Genomic DNA, 26,451 nt, shown 5'->3' with positions numbered 1-26,451 from the left:
GATTGTGCATTTGTAGTCCGCGCAGATGTGGACAGACCCGTCAGATTTGACAGGTGTCACTATAGGGGTCTCCCAGCGTGCGTGATCAACCGGCTCTAGGATTCCCTGGCCTATGAGCTTGTCAATTTCCAGATCAATTTTAGGGCGGAGAGCGAAAGGTACTCTCCTGGGTTTTAGCCTGATGGGGGCTATGTTGGGGTCCAAATTAAAAGAGATTGGGGTCCCCACATACTTACCTAGACCGGTGCTGAAGACGTCCTCGAACTCCTTAAAGAATTCTTCGGTGCTCTCGTCTTTCAAGGCGTTGATACCGGTCACTTCTAGGCCCAGGGCTTCAAACCAGTCAAGCCCCAGGAGGCTCTGCAGGTCACCGCTGACCACTGTTACTGGAAGCTGGCCGCTGAAGTTTTTGAATTGCACCCGGAAGGTGCCCTGGCCCACAATGGGGACTCGGTTCCCCTGGTAATCGCGAAGGCAGATGTCAGGAACACGTAAATGCTGCTTCTTCAGGCTAGGGATAGCCTGCTTGAGTGTAGACCACGGCATGATGGTCAATGATGACCCCGTGTCGATCTCCATCTCGCATGGAGAGTCCTCGATGAGGACTATGACCTTCAGCTTTTTTGGCCGCCTTGTGCGGACTTGGCCGATTGAGGTGTGGTAGGTGACTCTGGTGTCGCCCTCTGAGCACCATGGTGGTGGCTGCCATGCCCCTTGGTTGGGCCTCTGCTGGCGGTTAAGTCAGCTTCTGGGCTTCCAGATCGTCATGGGGTGCTCCCTTCTGCAGACCTTAGCGATGCGCCCCTTTCGCTTGCAGCGCTGGCAGATGGTGTTGTGGTAATGGCAAAATGATCTGGCATGGTCTCCGCCATAGCTTGCACAAGGTGGGAAACACGGTTTGAATTTGCGCACCGGTTTGGTGCGGTCACTGCACATGCAACAGCTGTCACCTTCGCTTTCTGAGCCCTCGGCCTCTGTAGCCTTGCGATGTACATGTACGCTCTTTCGCGCGCCTTGTGGAGTGCTTTGGCGCTGCAGGGTTTCTGTAGACTTAACGGCAGATTCGGATGCCCTGGCTTCTTCCAAGGCAATTTGTAGAGTGAGATTAGATTTGGCAAGTAATTAATGTCCCGCACACTGCATATGATGTGGTCAAGTATGTGTTCGTCTAGGTCTCTGAACTCGCAGTACACTGCGGCCTTTCTTAGCGCTGCAACGTAATCGTTGATCGATTTGCCTTCCTTTTGATTGCGAATATTAAATTCGTGCCGGCGGACGTGCTTAGACGGCTTGGGAGTATAGTGTGTCCTCAGCGTTTTTTGGAGCTCTGACCAAGCAACCGATTGGAGTGGCATTGGCTCAGATAGACCTTTGGCTGTTTCGAACACTTCCCGTCCACAATAACCCAGGAACATGTTCTTCTTGCGGCCTTCAGAAAGGCCCATGAGGTCGTTGGCTTCAAAGAAACAGTCGAACCCCAGTGCTCGGTGACTGAGTCGTATGGAGTCAGTGGGGGGTACATGGCCATTTTGTGTTCTGAGGGCATTTTGAGTTTAAAAAATGGCTGCTTGAAGCCGCGCTGAGCTCCAGGCTGGATGTACTTTCTGGATTGCTATGCTCTTTTTGGTTCACCTAGTTGCCTTCCAATCCCATCCTCGTCACCAGTGTTAGATTGTTGAAAGGAAGGCACACTCCGGCATAGGCAACTAGGTACAATCTAGCGAAGGTTCAGTCTGACAGCAGCCCTTTTATAGGGAGCTGTCAGACCCTTTGACCAATGAGATTGAATCTCTGTTCCTGCCGGAACAGAGGACCTTGGTGGAAACCATTATAACAGTTGCTAATATCTTGCTAATATCTAACACTTTACATTATAATTAATGTATATATTATAATGCAGTATCTTGCAAATTGCTCTTGTATAATAGCAAGATTTTTTTCTCGTGATATCTGTGTTCCCTATGCTATCAATTAAAATTATAGTTCCCTTTCAGTTCTATAAAGAATATCCATCATGTTTACAACAGTAAAGGATAATGTAGAGGACCGTCTCTATAATTCCTTACCCTTGCATAATCCAAATATTTGTTCTCCTGCAGAGGTTCCTTATGTCCAAACTTGTCTGATGTGCAGGTTATTCTTTCAGTAAAAGTATTTGGAAGAATTCCCTCCTTAAATAGCAGTGTTCTGCCAATTCTTTCCCAATCCGATTACTAACATAAATAACAACTCCAGATATGTTTGATTATGGTATCCCTCATCCCCAATCACCTCCGATATACATTTCAGGACATATAAGAATTGTAGTCTATCACATCTGGATAGGCAGGGGCATCATGATTTCAATAGAGGGAATTACAGTATGAAAATTATGTTAGGTGTTAGTTACGTTCTACAAAGTATATCGATTTTAAGATTATCTTATATATGTATTTACATTGCTAAGCCTTTTCCTCCTTTTCTGCAGATGTGCACTGGCAATTATATATTTGTTCCATATATGATAACTCCCCATAACAAAGTCTATTGCTGTGACAGCAGTTTCATGAAGGGATTGACTGAATTGATGCAACCCAACTTTGAACTGTTGCTGGGACCAATATGCTTACCCTTAGTTGACCGCTTTATTCAGCTCTTGAAGATGGCACAAGGCAGCTCAAGGTATGGAGTGTCTTCAGCTGTAACATTAAAATTTGCCATAAAAAAGAAAACCACATGAACCCAATAAGTATAACAGACATAGCATTTGATAGCAGTAGCCAAGGGACAATACATAAGAGGAATACCAGAATAACCGAGTTGGAAGGGACTTTGGAGGTCTTCTAGTCCAACCCTCTGCTCAGACAAGAAACCCTATACCATTTCAGACAAATGAATATCCAATCTCTTCTTAAAAACTTCCAGTGTTGGAGCATCCACAGCTTCTGAAGGCAACTTCTGATTAATGGTTCTTCTTCATTTTGTTGTTGTCTAGAAAAATAATAAAGCAGTCTTTAAAAAATAAATCTAATAATTTGAACATTCTATAGGCATTTATAGTTGTTGACTTACCTCCTTGCAGCAAACAGCCTAATTAGCACAAGAAAAAAAATCTGCCTGGTGAGAAATGACTTATGAGTAAAATATGTAACCAGTGACAGATCTGTCAGATAGCCAGTAATCTTAATTAAATGACAATGCTTATATTCCATGACTTGAGAATATTTGAGGAACTTTTGACATCATGGATCATAGAACAAGTCAATTCAACGTTTTCAAGGCACAAATAAGCAAGATCAAATTGTCATATTTTGGATACATTATGTGAAGACCCAACTCCCTTGAGAAATCTACAATACCGGGAAAGCTGGAAGGAAGGAGAAAAGAGAAACCAAAATGGATAATCTGATAACAGAGTCGATGGGTTCAATTTGAAAGATCTGAAGGCCCAGGTTAGGGACAAATTATCCTGGAGAAGCTCCATCAGGGTGGTCAGTGAGATTCAGCACCAACCTGATGGCACAAAATAAAATAAATCATTATCTACATAGTCAGTTCATATTTGCAATCCTTAATTAGATCAATATTCCTGGTTCAGTTTTGCCCATTGTATTAGTTGCTCTAAAACAGACAGCCATGGGGCTCTTTTGTAACATTGAGGTTTTATACTGACTATTTCTTTTCCCTTCTAGCCAATACTTCAGGGAATCAATTCTTAATGATATCAGAAAAGCTCGTAACTTGTACACTGGGAAGGAATTAGCTGCAGAATTGACCAGGATAAGACAAAGAGTGGATAACATTGAGCTTTTGTCTGCTGACATCGTGATAAACCTGCTGTTATCTTACAGGGATATTCAGGTAAGAATCAAATGCTTAATTTATCTTTATTACTTCTATTAACTCTGTTTCATCAACATATGAGAGGGCCTTTATTCAATTCTAGTCAGCATAGGTCATTGCAACGTTTTATGTACTCTAAGTATTCTCTTAGTCCTTACTAAGCTTTTTGGTCACCCCCACCCACTTAATCCCCAATTCCCAGAGATTCTTAGAACAAATGCTTGGGGCCAGGTGGACTCCACAGAGTGCTTTGGGTAGATGGTCACTACCAACTTTGCTCATGGTAGCCTGAAAGTATTCCTAATAGTTGGCTATTAGGCTATTGAATAGCCAGATTTAATAAATGAATGTTGTTACCATGGCAACTGTGTGCTTTTACATTATCCTTAGAACTGTGAAAAGGGATATAGAACGTCTAATATTCAGATTTTTTTTAGAAGTAGAATCCATTTTGCATATTGGGGGACATTATATTATAAGCGCAATGGCAAAGATTCAGCAAATTATGTGAGTAGATTCCATTTCTACATGATACCCTGTCTTGCTATCACATATTCTATAGAACTGATGGCTTTTTAAAAAATAACTGAATTTCAGATACTGAGGGTTTTCTTAACACTGCTATACTTCTGAAGTCTGCACTCAAAAGCACATGATACAGTTGAGGGTCCAGTAACCCCTACTGAGGAGATTATTAAGCATATGAAATTTTATGTCTTTTGACTATAGAAATGTCATGTCTGGTTTATTGTCTTTCTTACTATCACCATTTCAATAAAGCTTACCCATGCTTCTGTTAAACTGATTGACAGTCATTTGGATATGAAGTTAAATCCTTTGTTATTTCAGGCAGAACAACAAGGTGAACAGGCCAGGCGGTGGAATATGTGCTGTCATTTGTGGGGTGGGAAGGGAATGGCTTAGAAAGATGTTGCATTATGGAAAAGGAAAACATGTTCCAGCATAAATAGCTGAAACTGCCACAATGAAATAGGCATTGTAAGGCATTGAGAGAGTGAAAAAGAAAATAACATAATTAATGACATGTCAATCTATGTAGAAAATCCGACAGGGGTATGTGATGTGAGAGTTGAGGTTAATTGTCATCAGCCTGCCCTGTTCTTTTGAGATTTTTGATTGCATTGTTGGCTACAAAGGCTTGATTTGATTATGGAAACATTTCATATCAAAATTCAAAGTATATTTCCAATTGCACAAGAAGGACGGAAGGGAGGGAGGGAGCTATAACATCTGTATGTTTTTAAATCTCACACTGATCAAAACTATCACTACTCTTGCATCACATGCAACATTAAGAAATGCCAGATCTTTCAGTTGCCTTTTAAAAGTTTGAAAACAAAGAAAAGCAGTTGCCTCTTTCTGCATTTAATTGGAGTCAGCTTTGTAGACCCAAAGGGTATAATGTGATGGCTCGATGATTAAGATGCTAGGCTTGTCGGCGGAAAGCTGTCAGCCCGAGATTGAGACCTGAGCAGCGCGCAACAGGGTGAACGCCTTGTTTTTGCCTAGCTCTTGCCCACCTAGCAGTGTGAAATTTGACTAAATAGGTACCATTTCAGTGGGGAGGAAACCAAGAGCTCCGTGACTTCATGCTGGCCACATGACCACGGAAATGTCAACAGTGCTGGCTCAATGGCCTTGAAATGGAGATGAACACTGCGTTCTAAGGTCAACAACAACTAGCAGAGTAAAATCCAAAGGTATTCCTTTCTTTTGTAGATGAAAGAGAACTGAACGGTGCTATGATCAATGCTATTATTGTTGGTCCCAACTTAGGTATTACATCCATTCAGTATGTAGTTTTTTTTTTCAGGCCACAGGAAGACTTAAATAGTTTGTCTTTTTTTTCCTTTTTGGCCTTATCTGAGATCATGTTTTAATAAATTCTTTTATTTATCTTTTTTTGGAAGGATTATGATTCTATTGTCAAATTGGTAGAGGCATTAGAAAAACTTCCGACCTTTGACTTGGCTTTGCATCATCATGTGAAATTTCATTATGCATTTGCACTGAATAGGTAAGAACTTTTCTTTCTCTTGAAACTGCAGTGTTTGATGGCAGTTTGCCCACGAACAAAATATCCTTCCATTTTTTCTATAGCAAAAAACCCCAAATACTAGTGGCATTTTTTCATCTGGTGTCTCTTGCTTCTACAATAGGTAGATTTGACTTTCCATCTTGACTTTGGCTTTCTATCACCATTAAATTTATTTTCTGCAGTTGGAGCATATTGTGTTTCCTCGAAAATAAGACAGGGACTTATTTTCTTTTGACACACACACACCCTTTGAAATAAGCACTTGGCCTTATTTTGGGGGAGGTCTTGTTATTTTTGAAGAGCAGGAGGAGGCGAGTGTGGTCACCTCATGGCTGCTGCTCTGCGATAATTTCGGGGAGGGCTTATTTTCAGGGGAGGGCTTATTTTAGCACATGCATTCAAAAGCCCGATTGGGCTTATTATCCGGGGACGTCTTATTTTATAGGAAACAGGATAGCAAAATCCTGAAGAGACCAATGTTTATTGAATGGTCAAACAAACTCAAAAGCATAGCACACAAATTAACACTGCTCGGCCTAGAAAAGAAGCAGGCACAGTGGAGCTGCAAACAAAATGCTACAGATGTGCATGATTCTATTATTAGCTGTTCAACTATGATAGCGGGACATAATCTAAAAATGAGGGAGAAGGGCAAGAATGATTAAGTATCATTTTGCTACATCCTTTTTACACATCAATGTTTCAGACTATTAATGTGGTACAGTATAGTACATCATTGAGAGCTGTCCAGTCACCTTTGGGATTCTTTAGACAACTGGTTGTTATTTGGGATTTTGCCTCCAGCAATTTCTGTCTGTCCTCTTAAGAGAGCACAGAGTAGAGGCACTCCCAGTCTCCTCAATGAAACCAGTTATTGGAAGTATACCTTCTTTATTGTGTAGTTTGCTCTCTTGGACAGCTTCCTGCCTCTCCCCCATCAAACTTCACACTCTTAGGAACAAGAGTTCCTAAGTTTTTCAAAAAGTGACTTTGCTTCCCAAGTTAGGTTGTTTCTTGAACTTACATAAGTTTTCTTTTATAATGTAACAGGTGATTCCCGCCCCCCCCCCCCCCCCCGGAATATATACCTTTATCTTGACCTCTCCCCACTTCTCATCTCTCTTTATTCATATCAGCCACCAAGTCATTTGAGAGTCAGGCAATCTAAATAAATGAAGTGAGATTCCTATAAAATATTTCTCTAGAAAGTGCAAAAGAAATTGTTTTGAAATGAACCGTATAAATATCAGTCAAAATTCTTCTCCCTGGTCAGACATATTGCATCATCTTTGATATGTGAAGTGATAATGCATTAGGACTATTGCTATGGAATATTCAAATGGTTTTTTTTTTTAAATAACACAGACGAAATCTACCTGGTGACAGGCAGAAAGCTCTAGATATCATGATACCTCTAGTGGAGCAAGAGAGCCAAGTTGCTTCTGATATGTACTGTCTTGTGGGGCGAATCTATAAAGATATGTTCTTGGATTCTGGGTTTACAGACACTGAAAGTCGAGATCAAGGAGCTTTGTGGTAAGTACCACTTTACCACGTGTCTGTATGGGTTCATTTTTTTGATGTTAAAAATGATGTTTTGATGATGTGTTTTATTCTTCAAATGCATTTCTGAAGCAGTCTTATATGTGGATTAATAAATAAAGGTAGTCCTTGACTTACGACCACAGTTGAATCCAAAATGTATGTTGGTAAGTGAGACAGATTTTGATCAATTTTATGACCTTGTGTACCACAATTCTTAAGTGAGTCATTGCTGTTGTAACATTTATAGTTATTGACTTACCTCTTTGCAGCAAACAGGCTGATTAGCACAAGAAAAAAAAATCTGCCTCTGCCTCCCAGCAATTTGCCTTGTGGAGCAAACAGCAAGTTTCACTTTCAGTTTCCCCTGATCATCAGCTGTTTCAGGCTGCAGGGATTGTCATAGATATAGTTCTTTAAAAATTAAAAATATCTCTGGGATGTCTCAAAACAATTCCTGATCACAATTGACTGTACTTTTTAAAATGAAAAGCTGTTTTATGTTGGCAAAGATGAGAAAATATAGCAGTTGTTTTTTAAAAAAAAATCTTTACATTCACTTTAATTTCAGCTTTATGCAAAAGTGAAGGGTTCTTTTCATAATGATACCTTACCAGTATTTCCTCATATTCTGCTAATCGAATAGAAGGTGTGGTCATTCTGCCATCTATATTACAAAGACTCATTTCATAATCGAGTGTAGACTGCACACCTGTCTGGAATCAGGGATTTATTTATTTTTTGCCATCACAATTCTACCTTTATCACACACAAATATATAAAATTGTTTTGAAATGCCCACTGAAGCAAATCCCTGCAGCTTATCTTTCTGTCTTTTCTTGTGATCTGCTTGTTTTTACATGGAGAACTAGAGTGAATGCTGCTAGGCAATAAGATTTCGGTTAATATCGACACAGAGATAAGAGGTTAATTATTAGCTGTCAGATTTTTTCCTGTGGCTTTTTATGCTGACCTCATAAACTGGGGAAAAGGATTATTGTCAGGAGACTGACCAACAAGCCAGGCAGACGTTAAATTGCCCGCTTCCAAGCCAGCATTATACTAAGAAAGCAAATTATAATAGATAGGGGAAAGAGCAAAAAAATGAGAAGAGGTACTAGAAACTGAAGAGATAAAACAATTTGCCAATAACAAATCAATAGCCGAATATTCTGGACTGTTGTTACACATGTTCAGGACAGTTAAGAATACTAAGGACAGTTATTGAATTACAGTGGTTTTGGATAGTGAATATATTTACATCAATTCCTTTTCCATGGTCCATATCAGCTATGCAACAATTGGAGAAGTGCCCCTAATCACTGTGAAGGTATAAAAGAGTTGCAAAAGCTCCCCTTGGGGTTGTGTGCTCAGCTCCTACCTGTACTCGCTGTATACATATGACGGCATATCCTCTGATCCATCCAACACCATAATAAAGTTTGCAGACGACACAGCGATGCTGGGTCTCATAACTGGATGGGACAAATCAGCATACAGGGAAGAAGTCCAGAAGGTATCCGCATGGTGTTCAAAAAACAACTTACATCTAAATTCTAGTAAGACAAAGGAGATGGTGGTAGATTTCCTGAAGCACGGAGAGGAACCTGCCCCATTGCATATCGAGGGAGGCTGTGTGGAGAGGGTTTCCTCTTAATTATTGGGAGTGCTTATTACTCAAGATCTCACCTGGAAAAACAATAAGTCCCTGGTGATTGGAAAGCCTCAACAGAGGCTTCATATACTTAGTCCTGTGAAAAAATCAGGTGGTACAACGGCTGATGATCTCTTTCTATCGGTCCATCATAGAAGGAGTCCTCACATATTGCATTATAGTATGGTATGCTGGTTTAACAGCTGCGGACAGGAAGGCAGTACAGAGAGTGATCAATTCAGCACAAGAAACCATTGGTTGCCCTCTGACACCACTGGATGACATCGCCAGGTCTCGCTGCTTTAACAGAGTAAGGAAGATGCTCGGAGATGATTCACACCCTGGTCAGTGTGTCTTTGCACTTCTACCATTGGGCAGAAGACATCAAAGTATAGCCAGCCGAACAAATAGATTTAAAAATAGTTTCTATCCTTGGGCTGTCAGATTTTTAAATCCAACCACAACCACTCCATGCACATGCGGAAACATATGACTAGTTTTTTTCTTTTCTTCCTTTTTTCTTTCTGCTATAATTTTGCAGCAGTGAGGCTAAAACCAATTTCATTGTATTTATTTTGTACAATGACAATAAATACTATGCTATCCAAAAAAGTCACTGATTGCCTATCATTGCTTGCTCTTTCTGCTGATGCCCGTGGCCTCTCCATTTGAACAGCATAACTGTATACAGCAGCTGCCACAATAGAAAAAGGACCAAACGGTTGAAAAGTTGTCACAGCTCTGAGCAACTCATGCCCATATTGCTGAGTGGATGCAGCAAGTGATTCTATTGCCTCCTACATCTGCAGTTACATCAGGCCAAGCCGTCGTTCATTGTACTTATTTAATAAGAAACCATGACTAGTTTCCTGCCTAAGCTGCAAACCATGGTTCAAAACCACAGTGACAGTATTCGCATGACACTATAATCCATAACCAAATGAGCAATGTTATAATTGGCATTGAATATGCTAATATGACTAAGGTTTAAAATGAATCAGCCATACCACCTATTGATTTCAGATTCATCTTTTCATATCGGATGGGGAAAAGGATAGCCATCGTCATAACCGGCAAGCAATATTTTAGTGGGAAAGGTTTATTCTTCCACAGGAAAATAGAAAGAGAGAATTTGACTGCCATTTCTCCTGTGGGTTTGACTGTTGTAGTGCAACCATCCTGAGTTTTGATGCCAGGTCTGAATTGATAGAGTCTGGGGTTGTCTTTCTGCCTGGACTTTGCTTTTCCCCCACACCCCTTGTGATGTTTTAAAAACTTGTGACTCTCATGAACATTTGAACAGGGTTAAAAATTAGCAGAAAGAATAGCATTTCCCAGAGAGATTTTTTTGTTTTTTGTTTGTTTTAAAAGAGGGGCTGAGGGTGATATGTGATGTCTTAAATCATTGGCACTTTTTTTGCTTTTCTTTGCCCTTTTTAACGGTAGCTTAGGAAAATGTAGTCAGTCAACCATAGTCAACAGTTGTTGACTGACTGTTGACTTGTAATTATTTTGTGTGATAAAGAGTTCTGGAAAATGCCCAAATCTTACCGTAGTTGTTTAAATACAAACAACTCAGAGACCTAACGTTTGTGGGCTCTATACCAGCTAAAATATTTCTTCTGATAGCTGGCACTGCAGCAAAACCACTTTCCCCCAGATATGCAAGCTATCCATTTGGCAGATCTAGCTATTACTCTACTAGCACATTCAGTTTGTACTTAAGGAGTAAGAGAAAGTCTTTTAGTCTTCAGCGGGTTACATTTTAGAAGAGATACCTTACTTGCAAAAGATCTCTTTAACATAACGCTTTTGCAGCAATAATAGCACTAATTGTGCTTGAAAGATTATATGGATTTTTAGAATGAAGATGGTGGTAGTCCCCCTTTTCACTGGATTCTTAGCCATTGCCTTTAACTTCGTCTTGTAGCACTTAGAAAGGATATAGAAAGAAAATGATGGGCATGTGATATTTTACCTTCCATGTAGCATTGGTCCATCCCTGTCCTCTTACACTGCTATTTAGGGCTATTGCTGATCAAGAGCATATATCTGTCAAATACATACAGTATTCTTCTCTTTTCTGCTTTGTTTACTACACATATCGGTGTACCAATCATTTTTTAAAAATAAACAGGGAATTGTCCTTATTAATTGAGTTCTGTAATAAATGAACGCTTTTGAAATATTCAGGACTGTATCTGATGGGTAGCCAAATGAACAAAGAGACTTTAGTGCAGCGATGAAGTGGCAGAGCCCAACTTCCGATCCATTTCTTAAATGGAGAACTCTCTTTCAGAAAGCCTTCCTTTAAATCAAGGAAAGGAATTATCTTAATCATCTCATGATCTTAATGCCAAAGTGACAAAATTAGTGGACCTGAGGAATGCCATCGATATAGTTTACTTGGACTTCAGTAAGGCATTTGATAAGGTAGACCATAACCTACTACTAGATAAAGTAGAAGAATGTGGGTTAGACAGCATCACCACCAGATGGATTCGTAACTGGCTGACCAACCACACTCAACGTATAGTCCTCAATGGAACTGCATCTACATGGAGGGAAGTATGCAGTGGAGTACCCCAAGGCTCTGTTTTAGGCCCAGTACTCTTCAACATCTTCATCAATGATTTGGATGAGGCAATAAATGGGGAACTCATCAAATTTACAGATGACACCAAGTTGGCAGGAATAGCCAACGCTCCAGAAGATAGGCTAAAGATACAGAAGGATCTTGACAAACGTGAACATTGGGCACTATCTAATAAAATGAAATTCAATGGTGAAAAGAGTAAGGTTCTACATTTAGGCAACAAAAACGAAATGCACAGGTACAGTATAGATAGTACCTTGCTCAACAGTAGTAACTGTGAAAGGGATCTTGGAGTCCTAGTGGACAACCATTTAAATATGAGCCAGCAGTGTGCAGCAGCTGCCAAAAAAGCCAACACAGTTCTAGGCTACATAAACAGAGGGATAGAACCAAGATACGTGAAGTGTTAATGCCACTTTATAATGCTTTGGGAAGGCCACACTTGGAATACTGCATTCAGTTTTGGTTGCCATGATGTAGAAAAGATGTGGAGACTCTAGAAAGAGTGCAGAGAAGAGCAACAAAGATGATTAGGGGACTGGAGACTAAAACGAAGAACGGTTGCAGGAACCGGGTATGTCTAGTTTAATGAAAAGAAGGACTAGGGCAGACATGATAGCAGTGTTCCAATATATCAGGGGTTGCCACAAAGAAGAGGGAGTCAAACTATTCTCCAAGGCAGCTGAGGATAGAACAAGAAACTGATCAAGGAGAGAATCAACTTAGAACTGAGGAGAAATTTCCTGACAGTTACAACTATTAATCAGTGGAACAGCTTGCCTCCAAGAAGTTGTGAATGCCCCAACACTGGAAGTCTTTAAGAAGATGTTGGATAGCCATTTGTGTGGAACGGTATAGGGTTTCCTGCCTAGGCAGGGGGTTGAACTAGAAGACCTCCAAGGTCCCTTCCAACTCTGCTATTGTATTTGTATTAAAGTAGCCTCCTCTCAGAAGGAGAAATACTGTCCCTTCTCCTTATATTTGACAGAATTCTCATTTGCGGTAACCAAATAAAGCAACAGGAATGACAGATAACGCAGGAATAAATTATAATGTTCCTGTCAAACAACCTAATCATAAATAAATAGCATATTTTTTTAAATTGGAAATTAGTATTTTGATAATCTAAACATACTTTTTGTCATACTTCAGAGAAATGCAGGAAATAAAATATGAGAACACTTTTAACATAATTACAAGATCAAACATACATACATACATACATATATTTGACTTCAATACTAAAGTACAGTAGATATGCCTTTTTTTGCAGACATTTCGCTTCAACTCCAGTAGAAGTTTCAATTAAAATGGGGACAACAAAATTGGGCTATTGTCATCTAAGAAATCTTTAATAAACCAACAGCAAAAAAATCAATGCAGTAACTATTCACACACACACACACACAGAGTGTTTTTTTTTCTGTCAAAGCACCTGGTCTGGCCAAATATGAGAGGGAGCTAAGCCTTGTGGCTTACAGGTTAATACAACTGCCGAATATGTAAACATCCCAAATTCGAATCCAGCAAGGATTTTGAGCCTCCATCAGCATTTGCCAGTCAGACTTTTAGCTTCACTAAAAGTCTATATTCCATGTTCCTGGATTCTTCTGGATGGGCAGTTCTGTGTAACATTCATTGTATAGCACTTACTCAACAGGAGTAAGCCTGCAGAATGAGTTAGAACATGTGATGTTAATTCTGTCATTTATAACTTTTGATGAATAAAGCTGTTAATAATTACTGGTTTTGATGCCTAAATACGATTTCCACAATTAGAGGCAGCAGTTGGAAAATAGTAGTAAAAGACAACTGTTGTCTAATTATGAATTTATAATAAAAAATAAAATTAAACAATATGGGAGAGGAAGCTGACTTTTCTACATACTTACACCGGTACTATTATTAAAATGCTTTTACGCCAATGAATTGTATACTGTATCCCTGACTAATTTGTTTATGTCTTTTCTTCTAGCTAGTATATTGCATTACCTTCTACATTTATTTCTATAAATTCATAAATAGGAATAATCTGCTTTAAATAGTGTATAGTGTGTGGGTTAAAATCATATTTCTAATATAAATGTCCAAAAACTTTAATATTGAAAACATATATATTTAGTTTTCACTGCAAAATAACAAAACTGTTGCAAAGTTATGTAGTTTTCATAATTGCAAAAACAGAAAGAAAAGAGAGGAAGAAGGATGTATGTGTTTGGGCTCCTAAAATAACCATGAGTTGGAATATAACAGAGGCTGTTATCCTTGGATAAGTTAGTTGAGTTGTATTAAAGTGATTGTGGTAATCATTTAAGAATATCCCAAATTGCCTCTTAATGAATTACTTTTTAAAGAAATGTTTTCTCTTTTAGGTTCAAGAAGGCATTTGAGTCAGAACCATCATTACAGTCAGGAATTAATTATGCAGTCCTCCTCTTGGCTGCTGGGCATCAGTTTGATACCTCTTTTGAATTACGGAAAGTTGGTAATTATAGCTTACTGATTCACAAGCAAATCAAATTCAGTGACAAGATATTTACCACCTTCTGTTTTACGGGAAGCAATCTCATTGTTGAAGTCACAGTTTCGTCTTTCTTAGCCATTTCTTCATTTCAAAAACATCTTCCATTACATGCATACATACATCCACATGCTTTTACCAAGGGATCTGCTTTGAGCAAATTCAGTTTTTTAGAATGATGTTTTCCCTATAGACCTGTGAACACAGATGAATGAACTCTGTTGATTCTTCTGAATAATTTTATATTGAACTTTTGGTCCAGTGAAATCTTCCATGCCATTATTTCCCCTTACTATATTCTATGTGAACAGCAATAAGTGTTTCTAATTATAAGTGTAGAATCCGTAGTAATTAGCTACCTACAATAAAATTTCAATTTGTCCAGCAACATTAGGCCATTGGATATTATTATACAAGGTATTATTAAGCTAATACAGGTAGTCCTCAACTTTGAACCACAATTTAGCCCAACATTTCTGTTGCTAAGCAAGACAGTTATTGAGTTTTGCCCCGTTTCATGACCTTTCTTGCCACAATTGTTAAGTGAATCATTGCAGTTATATTAGTAACATGGTTGTTAAATGAATCTGGCTTCCCTACTGGCTTTGTTTGTCAGAAGGTTACAAAACGTGATCACTTGATGCCGGGACAGTAGGATACTGCCACCCGTCATAAATATGAACTGGTTGCCAAACATCTGAATTTTGATCAAGTGACCGTGATGATACTGCAATGGTTGTAAGTGTGAAAAATGGTCATGTGTCACTTTTTCCAGTGCCATTGGAACATCACTAAATGAATGGTTGTAAAATGAGAACTACCTGTATAGCAGGCCAATTTTCTAATTTACTGAGAAACAGAAGAATCTCAATTCAATTTTATAGTCTTCCACTGAAACCTTGATGAAAGAAATGAAGGTTGCTTCATAGCAATCATTTTGTGACTTCTGTTGACAACACATCCTTTTTTATCAGTTTCTGCTAGCTCCCCTTAAACCTCATTATTTTGTTTTTTACCTTATCTCTGACGTTAGTAAAACCTCTGCAGAAATGAAGAGGGAGTCATAACTGTATGAAAACAATGATATCCTGAAATTAGACAGCGGCTCCGTTTTTACATTTGTAGTACCGTAGTGAGTAACAACCTCTGCTGAGGTTTATTAAAATTATTAAATTTGAAAGGCATATGTCTATATTCCTCAGTCTGACAGTTTCTAGGTGGGTTGGGGTTCTGGGTTCCATAATTTCCACCATTATAGCTAAAATAAAATTTTAATTTCTTCAGGAGTTAAAATAAGCAGCCTACTTGGGAAGAAAGGAAACTTGGAGAAATTGCAAAGTTATTGGGAAGTAGGCTTTTTCCTGGGAGCCAGCGTCTTGGCAAACGATCACACGAGAGTGATCCATGCCTCAGAAAAGCTATTCAAGTTGAAGACACCAGCATGGTAAGCAATACTTTCTTGTGCCATTAATGTACATTTAATTTTCAGATTAAATGACATTGCATTCTAAAGACATTGGTAATGCTAGGTAAATAAACCATTTTGTACACCACATTGACACCTGAAGATAAAAGTACAGAGTACATAAAATGTGTGTTATCCAGGTATCCTTCTACTTCTTTTTTTCCCCCTGAGTAAGCACTTGATTCTGGATTCAAACTGTGAACTACAGAAAGAAAGAAAAAATCAATGTTACTTAAATCCAGTTTAATAGAATTTGTTCTCAACTTGAGTGAAAAGATATTAAAAATTATCCTTGCTGTCATGATCATGCTGAGTTTTGCAGCCCATATATACTAATTATACAGAACAGGGGTAGAAGCCAAGCAAACAGAAGAGGTAGCTCAAAGGCGAGTCTACCAGAGAATGGAAGTGGATAAACGACAAACTTTTAAAATAATGGACTGTCCAGTTTAATTCTATACATCTGACCCCACTTTATACCTCTTGTAGGCAGATCATGGTTATTTAGAAAATTTTATAAATAATTTTGATGAACTGTCAGCCCATGTAAATATATTCAATATACAATATTCAGCAGACCTAGAATAGGTCTGGGGCTATTTCCTTGTCTCCCCTTATTCTAATTCTTTTATCAGTCTAGTTTTAAATCAATAAGAGGTTAATGAAGAGTTGACACAAGGGGTTATTTTGCAGTGTGTAGCTTGATGTTCTACTCAACGCTAGTTTGTTGGGCCAATGAAAGATTTTGGTATGGTATTTACTTTTTAAAAGACAGTAAGCAATAAGTTAGCAAGCAGCAATAAGCAATAAGATACCAAGCAGATCTGGAACAATGGTTCTTTAGCTGACTTTCAGCAAAAAAAAAACCTATGTCAGACATTTTGCTGGGTTCCAAGATGAGAAAAATAGATTTTAGTTGCTAGGCAACTATAATTCCCTGAGTCAATTTGAGTTGAAATTGTGATGGGGAGTGATTGAAACCAGATCCGGAGAAGAGATAAGAGAATCATCTTATGTTCTATTTCCATCTTTATTTATCCATACAGGTCTTTATGTTCATTCAAGCTTCAATTCAGTGAGTTCGGTTCCATTTATGATGCACCCAACTTTCTGGAAGTAAAATAATTCTTAGAAGTAACCACTAACATGGAAGTATTTTCTCGACCCAAAAAAGGAAGCACACTTATTAATTTTAAGAATGGGGGGAAAATATGTTTATTTCTGTCTGTAAAGTAGTAGGGAATCTATCCAGGACAATGTGATTTATATTATCCTAAGCACAATGGAAGGTAGAAGCTATTAAAAAAACATATTGGAATATTCGCTTGTGGGAAAAGAGGGCTACGTACATGTTTACCCAGCCAATCAATTTTGTGATGTGCTTTTTGGTCTCTGTAGAAAAAGAATGTGGTAAAGATTGCAAGCAATATTATAAAATGTTGCAAACTAGCCTTTGCTTTCTCCTGGTTTATCCTAGGTATCTTAAGTCCATTGTGGAAACTATTTTGATATATCAGCACTTTAAGAAGCTAAATCCAGATCAACAAGTAGGCAAAAATGAACTTGTAGACTTTTGGATGGATTTTCTAGTTGAGGCTACAAAGACGGATGTCTCTGTAGTTAGATTTCCCGTAAGTATAATTTAAACACTGTTCATTTCCTGTTTGTCTTGCTACATGGTTATTTGGAAAGAGAAGTGCTTTAATTTGAAAGGCAATAAATTAAAAAAACATAATTAAATTGATCTTTATTAGATACAGACATCCTGCTTTTCCTACAAAGAACACGGTTCTACAGTTTTAACTTCAATGTCACAACAATTCTGGTGAAAAAATTATGATTATGCACTTGAATTTCATTTCTGAATGAGGAATTGAAGCTAGTTTGTAGTCTGTCGTTCTAACTATTTTACTACTTAAATAATTTGAACTGTTACATCTTTTCTCTTTACAACAGATTGAAACATTTTTTGTATAATTCAATTAGTTTTAACAGTTGCCCTATTAAATGTATGAATTTCCTTTCTCTCAATTTTTGCAGTTATAACAGAGCAATTGTGTGAAGCAAATGGGATAGAGTCAGATATCATTTTCCATCTACTTACCTATTACAGTGATTACACCATTTTCATAAATGAATAATTCCATAAAAATCCCATAAATGAATTTTTCACCACGGATAACACTATCTTCAGTTTATAGTTGATAGCTATTGAGAAATCTATACTTTAATTGAATATTATTCCAATATTTTGGTTGGAACTAAAGGTTTTGTTTCCAGAGTGTATATTCACCTATTGTATGATTTCATACATAATACTTGGCAAAGTATTACTTTGCTTACTTACTTAACAGGTACCTTACTGTTGTTTACCTTTTCACTATCAGTTCCATCTGTTGCTTTTCCATACATTGTCATATGAGACCTATTGATCCATCCCTGCTAAACTAACCTCAGCTGGGGATCTGGTATTCATAGTCACTTCAAATACATTTTTGCTTGCTCAGCCCTTGACTTCATCATAACATATGCTCTGAACTTACCAAAATAATCAACAATCTTGCTTTGTATTTCCTAAACTGCAATGAATGCAAGCTAGTGTCTACTTTTACAAAAGCTGCAATCTTGTGATCACTACTGCCGTTTACAGTTTTTCTTTATTTTTATGCATGATTTTCATCCTGCTACACTTGTTCCCCTCTACAAAATATTTTTCTCTTCCTTTCTCATCCCACCTTCCCCACAAAGATTTTCATCTGTGTATTTTCATAGAATCTCATAGAATTGGAGGAAAGTCTATCAACAATAGCTAACCTGGGCTACAATAGCTTTTTTATCATCAGACAAACCAAAGCCATTGTAACTCTTGAAAATTTATTGAGAGGTAAAACTGGCATTTTTACCTCATGTCTTATCAGGCTTTTTATTTATTGAAACAGCAATTTTCATGTTTTCTTTTAGTTTTTCCTCCCTGGAAAAAGGAATTGACAGTCTCCTAGCCCAGTGGTGGGCAACCTTTTTTTTCAACTGAGCCAAATCTCGCCAAAACCACGATTGAAATTTATTTTGAGAGCCACATTTTTAAAACCGAAAATACATAGGATGGTACACTGTTTTTAGTTTCAATAAACTCTGGCATTTGAAGCACGCAAGTTTTAAAGCTGTCAAGTTGCAAGACCCTTGCACCCCCAACCCTTTAGAAAAAAAAAACCAGGGTCTTCAAACCTGACAGCTTGAAGACTTGTGGACTTCAACTCCCAGAATTCTGAGAATTGAAGTCCACCAAGGGCATCAATCATATTAGCCCAGGGATCTGCAAAATTGGCTCTTAAGACTGGTGGACTTCAACTCCCAGAATTCTGAGAATTGAAGTCCACCAGTCTTAAAACAGCCAATTGTTACCTCTTAAAACTCCCCCATTGGTGGAGCCCCAAGAAGCGAGGAGGGAGAAAAAGAGACGGAGGCTAAGGAGCTTCCCCCCCGCCCCCTCCCAGCAAAAATCTAACTGGGGAGCCGGGCGGGCAGTAGCAAATTAGCCGATCACGCTGCGTGATCGGCTAATTTGCTACTGCCCGTCCGGCTCCCCGGTTAGATTTTTGCTGGGAGGAGGCGGGGGGGTAGCTCCTTAGCCTCCGTTTCTTTTTCTGCCTCCTCACTTCTCGTCCCCGCCCGACTTCAGGATCCTCCCTAATCATTGTGAGTCGAAAAGAAAAAAGGGAAAGGGGCGCTTGTTTTGAAGTGCCCGAGAGGAGGGAGGGGAGCGGGCGCCCGGCACACAGAAGAGCCGCATTAAAATGTGTAAAGAGCCGCGTGTGGCTCGTGAGCCGCGGCTTGCCGACCACTGTCCTAGCCTTCTTCTGTACAGTATTTGAATTTATATTGAAATTAATAAACAGTTATTAACTTTTATTTTATCATTTTTGCTTGAAGGTTTTGATATTGGAACCTACAAAAATCTATCAACCTTCGTACTTGTCAATCAATAGTGAAGCTGAAGAGAAGACAGTCTCTATTTGGCATGTTATGCCTGATGATAAGGTAAGCTGTCTTCCTTGCATCTTAAGAAGAAAAAGGAATGTTTCCTTTTTCATCTTATCCCTCAGTGATTACTCTGCTACAGTGTAGGAGCTAAAGAATTTTTTTCTTACTAAAGGAAATTACTAAACACCAAAGAACTTTTGGTATTTGAGGGAGGAAAGATAATGGAATATGACAATCAAGAAACTTAAGGAAGAGGAAGTAATAGATGCTGGGAAATAATATTAAGCATAATATGAAGAGCCAATTTGGTGCATGTGTTAAGGTATCAGGCTAGAAACTGGGAAACTTGAGTTCTGATTCCACTTTAGACACAAAGACAGTTGGGGGATATTCTCACAGCTCTAAGAAGAAGGCAAGGGCAAATCATTTCCAAAACTCTTTGCAAGATAATTGTAGAGACTAATCCAGGCAGTCACTAAGAATCAACAAAAGAGAGAAAAGTATAGCATGCTCATACAAAATATTTCAGGGTTAGAGGATGCTCTGTTATATCAAGTTAGATTATTGGCTCATCCAACTCACCAATTTGCAGTTCTATAGAGGTCGTTTTCTCCCTCCCCAGGTTTCAGGAAAGCCTCCGGAGGCTGAGGAAGGTGAAAAACAGCCCTAAAGGGCCAACCAGAACTTTGGAAACGATCCATTTCTGGCTTCCAGATGGCCTCCAGAGTCTGGGGGGGCGTGTGGGCATGTGTGTGGCCCCCCACACGCAGGTTGGATGGGAGGATTGAATTGGTGTGAGCACATGTGCGCCCGCGATAGCACGCGCATGCACAACTTTGGCATGCCATAAGAAAAAGGTTTGCCATCACTGAACTAGGATGAAGGGTATGACTAATAGGGCTTTTTTCTTTCACGGCAATAAGAATTTTAGTTTCATGTTTAGGTTATTATCAGTATACATGAATGATACATGTAAGGATGACATACTATTCAAGCCAGAACTAAATACAAAAGCTAAAATGCTTTTAGATGTAAAAGGGCAAATGCTATCATTTCTGGAAAAAAAAAGAATTTAAGTGAAAGAAATGATAGAAAACATAGAAAATGTGATAGATTTCGTGGGATTTTTTTTCTTAGATAATGGTATTTTGGACCACTAGTCTGCAACATGGCAAGTTTGGGTCCTAGAATGTATGCACTATACTGAAATGCATCGCTAGAACTCCAAAATTTATATAAAAATGCACAATTTAATAACACTAAAATACTATTGCCAAATTATATCAAATGTTGGTGTTCTTGCCATATTTTAGTATTCTCAAAACAGATTTTGGGAGTAAGATAAAAAAAAATCAAGATTCGGTGATCTTCAGTGAAATATTGGGCATTTTTAAATTTGATCTTTTGTCTTTCATCTACCTTTTCTTTATTAAAAATACAGAAATTTTTGAAACATTCTAAAATATAGAGTACAGGTAGTCATCACTGAACAACATCAATTGGGACCAGAATTTTTGTTGCTAAATAATGCTGTCATAAAATGCAATGTTATGTAACCACACCTCTTAGTGACAGAAATTCCAGTAATTCTGGTTGCCATTATTAAGCAAATAACTGCAGGTTGTTAAGAAAGGACCTCATATTGTTGCTCTTTGCAACCTCCCACTGGCTTCCCCATGACATTTCTTCAACTAAAGAAGGCCACAAATGGCAATCAAATGACTGTGGGGTTGTTGTAACGTATGTCATAACTATTGTTGTTTAGCACCATCATAAGTTCAGTTGCTGAACAAATATTTGTTAATTATGGATCACCTATATGCTTTTCAACCCTTCACTTCCTGTTATATTGAGCAAAATTATTATTGCAATAACTCATAAGTAGGATAAACCTAGCTTAGGTTTTCATTTTGTTTTGTTGGCCAGATTGGTTGAAGTGACCATCCATCTGTAGCATTTTGACATCTCTAAATTACATTGCTTCATTACCAAGAAAGCAATCCTCCCGAGTCTAGAATTGGGTGGGCAAGCCTTAGAAATCAGGGATACATATAAATTTTTCTGAAGAGCTTGAGGGCCACATTATCCACAGAATAATGATGCAAAGTAAAGAGAAGAAATCATTTGTGGAGAATATTTCCTAGCACCAGCTGCTTTTTATGTCAGTTTGTCGGCAATCCTTTTATTTTATAAAAATCTTACTTGCTTTTTTTTAGTCCATCTATAGAAAGCATGGGCAGTAGCTTTTGATATATTCCGGTTTTATCGTGGAGCAAAGCTAACAACCATGTTAAAATGAAAACTTATGATTTCCAGTGTGGGTACATTCAGCTTTGATCCTTAGTACAGCAGACAGTACACCAATTTGGCAAGGCTTTGCACATGTAATTATGTCTGTTTGGGAGAAAACAAATGCACCCTTCACATGGGAATAAGAGTAATTTAACCCAGTGTAGAAAAACCACTCTAGCTTTACTCTGTCATGCTAGGTTCCATAAGGCAATTTTTTAAAGAAACCTCTAGAAGTTGAGCTTCATTCTGGTTTGCTACTTTTGGGTTTGCTGAGTATATTTCATTTGGCCATAATCTTGCAATGGAAGGTGGCCGGAACAAGAAGATCTGCTTCATCGGCTGATGGGGTGTCATTGGTACATGTGTACTATATTCCTCAGATTATCACAGGGAAGAATTTTAGTCTGACTTTAAAAAATTGCAGTACAGGTAGTCAAAGTTCAAAGTTACAACAGCCTTGGAAAAAAGCACCTTGTGACCATTTTTCATATTTACAACCATTGCAACATCCCCATGGTCACATGATCAAAATTCGGATGCTTGGCAATGGAGTCATATTTATGACGGTGAGTGTCCCAGGTCATGTGATCAGCTTTTGTGACCTACTGCGAAGCAAAGTCAATGAGGAAGCCAGAGCTGTGTTACTAATTTAACAACTGCAATGCTTCACTTAACTGCGGCACGAAAGGTCGTAAAATGGGACAAAACTCACTGAACAAATGTCTCACAAATGTTAACAATATAAATTTTGGGCTCAACTGTGATCGTTATTGAGCTGCAATACGTTTTGTTCCCATTTTATGGGTATAGAACAGAGACTTGGAGAATAGAGGGTTGTTTACTCTTTCTCCTAGATCACACTAACATACTAACTCTGCTGAACTTTGATGAGTGGCTTGGAAGCCTAAATTTGAACAGTTATTTCACTTGGGTAGAATTTACTGGCTCTTCCTGTCTGCTGAACTGTTTTGTGACATAAGCCTGCCTCTCTCCCCTGGCTGCAATACCAAGGGGTATCTAGTATTGTTCTTTCTACTGCTCTGAGTGCTACCTTAGCCCTGATACTTGGTCTCACACTGGCTACTTCAATAGTTTTCCTGCTGCCTCTGTTTTTATTAAGCAAATAACAGATGTCAGACTTGGACAACTTTCTTAAAATGTTTACACTGGTGGACTGAAAGTTTGGCAGGATCACCAGGATGATTGTTTCTATTTAACTTCACCCTCTTGAGAACATAATAATTAAACTGTTAAATTGTTATTTTTTCTGAAAAATATGTTTTTAAAGAAATAGGGATTCCTGAGCTTTCTTTTAATGTCAATTAACTAATGAAAAATGGGTCTGTTTTTATAGTGTAATGCCTTTGTCTAGGTATAATTTTCACCTCCATAATTGTTAAGAATTGAAATGGAATCTAACAAAATGACTAAGCAAATGTGGACAGATAATAGAGAAATATCGTGTTTTGAAAGGCACCCTATGAAAGAAGCAAAGAAAGAACCTTCAAAGATTCAACCATGACAACAAGGCAGTTCAGCAAAGAAGAGTTATTTTGATAATTTATCTTAATACATTCTGTAGATAAAGTGAACAAGTACGTGGCAATACAATGTTAAATTTGTCTGGAAGCTAAACAGGTTCAAGTCTAATTCGTACCTGGACAGGAATATCAGGGAATACCAGAGCTCTGGCAGAACTGGAAAGTCAAAAAGTATTACAGAAGACAATATTCCCACATGTTTGGTTGCAGTTAAATAGAATTACCTTTTGGTTACTTTCATTACTGTGGTTTGCCACTTTAGCTCTCATATATTGGGTATGTCTTAATGTTAAATAGTTCTTTTGGATATTGTTCAATATTTTTTTTTGTAATACGCTGCCCCAAAACATGCTTCAGTGTTTGAGTTGAGTAGCCCTATACATCTATCTATTTATGTGGTCACTAGGAGTTGGAACACCTTGATGGCACATAACTGACCAATCCAAAATACATTTAACAAATTCATAAATAAATGAGCAAGGCATTTCATACTTGCCAAGAAAATTGCACAAATTTATACATGAAATTATTAGGGGTCAACCCTGACTTGAATGTAATAACATGTGCAATTTTTATTAAAGTGGCAACTGTTTTATAAAGGGGTAAATGTAATAAAGGAAAATAACCTGCCAAAATTGTTAAGTTATAGGCTGAAATATTTTACATCATTTAACAATTGCATGCTATGCTTGTTGGTTTCTTGTTACAGAAAGGTATTCATGAATGGAACTTCAATGCTGAATCTATAAGAGGAGTAAGGTAAGTTTATTTATATTTATTTATCTGTGACATCTTTATGCCACCTTTTCTTTACAGAATTCAGAATGACCTCTATAGATACTGACTATTCTATTCAATCCTTGCAATGACTGTATAATCAAGATGAGAAAGAGTGACTGAGTTCTATGTTATAGCTCAATACAGAATCCACAAATAATAAGAAAAAATATTGCATCAGTAAAATATCTTAAAACTGAGTCCGGTTACTTTCTTCTCATTACTTGTATCTCCAGGAGAAAGATTCTGATTCATGGAAAGTTAGCTGGATAAATTATTTAAGTCATTATATTAATTGTGCTGTTAAATCAGATATCATTAAATAACAGTGATTTTTAAAAATTAGTGAGACAGGAAAATATTACTCTCTTTTCACAAAGATTGTGGGCATGCAAACTCTGGGCATGGAAAACTCTACCACATTTCTAGATATCCTAAATAATGGTGTTATGGAACACTGAACTTACTACTAAGTAGAATCTCATTATTGAATCAATAATGATTGTAATGCTGTAGCATTTAATCGATATACATTAAATGTTTGCCAAATAATGCAACATCATCATATTTGACTTCAGAAAAGTAAACTTTAAAAAGGAGATTAATAAAAAGAAAATTGATAGTCAGTCAAGGGTCAGTTCTCTTCACAGTGCTTGGAGATTATTCAACTCCAGTAATGAAATCATATTTAGGATATTCATCTCAAATCAGTTCCTTCCCTCTGGAATAAGTTTCCCTCAAGAATCGAACAGCCTAATGGGGATTTTAAGGGGCCTTTGGTGAGAACAGCTGGCTCCTCTTTTCTTCCGTTCTCTTGTTCACATCTGGATTTGTTTTCTCTGCCATCTTTGTTTCTTTATTTTGAGTTTGTTGTTACTTATTTTTAAATGTTTTTAACAAATTGTAAATTGCCTACAGTTGCTGGGAGGTGGAATTACTACCAGTATTATTATAATTATGAAGGCTATGACAAAATCCAAAAGAAATTCAGATACTAGCTTTGAACAAGGCCAGAGATTATATCAAAATTAAGAAAGTTTCCTTCAGGAAGTGAATATTTTGCTCAAAGCAGAACAAAAAAGAGGCTAAATTCTGCCCCAAATTATACTAGCTAGTAATAAAAGTTACCAAAAAGAGATTTGAGAAACACATGGCAAAGAATATTAAAGTAAATAATTAAAAAAGAAAGCTTCATATGTATTTGGAATAAGAAACTGGCCAGATACAGGTTAAAGGTTGCGAAATGGAGAGAGCTCCATCTCTCTGACAGACAGTTCTTTTTTATGGAATCCATACTAAAGTCAGGAAAATTGCAATCAAACAAGGAAAAAGCAGTCCAGATGATAAACTTTGGTGCTGGTATTGTCTTATGTTTATGTTATAACTCTGTGTATGGCAGGTTTGTGTTGCTTTACAGTACACAGAATTTGTCTGTATAGCTTCCTAATTCTTTGCAGTAAAAATACTTATCTAATCTTGTTTCTGCTTGTTAGTGTAGGCCTGAAAGAAAGTTTTATAGCCCTCTGTGGTATGAAGCCCTGATAATGTGAAAACATTAAAGGTGTGTTAAGGTAGGATAGAATAATAGCAAAGAATGAATTATTTTCTAAATAATAAATAAACGTGTGTGTTGATGATGGCTTTTCTGCAGGTATTTGAAACAAACTAAGAATACAGAAATATCAAGAAAAAACTGTACAACAAATTAACAAGCTAAAATTAAATAAATGTCCAGAGCCAGAATAGTTCTTAAATATGAGCTTGCTGATTTTTTTCATAAAAGTATGCAACTTCTCTTTTACACTCAGCAAAATTTTAAAAGAGATTGAGGCAAAACAAAGGAAATCAAAGCTCAATAAGTTTAACATTGCTTTTTTAAAGAGATAATGAGAAACAACCCTCCTCCAAACACAGAACTTGCTGATAAGAAATCAACATAGCTTTTGCAAAGAGAAATCTCACTGACTTTTTTTCGAGGAGAAGTAAATATATATGCAAGGATTACATAATTAATTCTGTAGTTGGACTTTGGGCAACTGGTGGGGGGAAAAACAGGAAACTCGGTATATGTTCATACAGGTCAGATTTGCAAAAAGGCATCTCCCATGTATCAAACCACAACTGATACTTTTAAAACTCTTACAGAAATAATTTGATGTTTATTGCTAAGAATGAGGTGTTTGTTGAAGGAGAGCCCCCAA

At 37.7% G+C, this 26,451-nt stretch overlaps 1 protein-coding gene across 2 annotated transcripts in view; it reads left to right on the top strand.

Annotated features, from left to right (window-relative positions):
- Nucleotides 1–26,451, top strand: part of MAP3K5 (mitogen-activated protein kinase kinase kinase 5) — a 126,521-nt gene that overhangs the window by 64,990 nt on the left and 35,080 nt on the right. For both annotated transcript variants that reach the window (XM_081945096.1, XM_081945097.1), the window contains exons 4-12: nt 2,468–2,661; nt 3,672–3,840; nt 5,754–5,860; nt 7,247–7,417; nt 14,046–14,158; nt 15,479–15,638; nt 17,137–17,290; nt 19,590–19,697; nt 24,183–24,232. In XM_081945096.1, the coding sequence (XP_081801222.1) occupies nt 2,468–2,661; nt 3,672–3,840; nt 5,754–5,860; nt 7,247–7,417; nt 14,046–14,158; nt 15,479–15,638; nt 17,137–17,290; nt 19,590–19,697; nt 24,183–24,232 (1,226 nt within the window). The remainder of the gene's footprint in view (nt 1–2,467; nt 2,662–3,671; nt 3,841–5,753; nt 5,861–7,246; nt 7,418–14,045; nt 14,159–15,478; nt 15,639–17,136; nt 17,291–19,589; nt 19,698–24,182; nt 24,233–26,451) is intronic.

The sequence above is a fragment of the Natrix helvetica genome (assembly GCF_964273705.1).
Source record: "Natrix helvetica genome assembly, chromosome: 2".
In the NCBI taxonomy this organism is placed as follows: Eukaryota; Metazoa; Chordata; class Lepidosauria; order Squamata; family Natricidae; genus Natrix; species Natrix helvetica.
The sequence above is the reverse complement of the archived record's forward strand: the minus strand, read 5'-3'. Positions and strand labels throughout refer to the sequence as shown.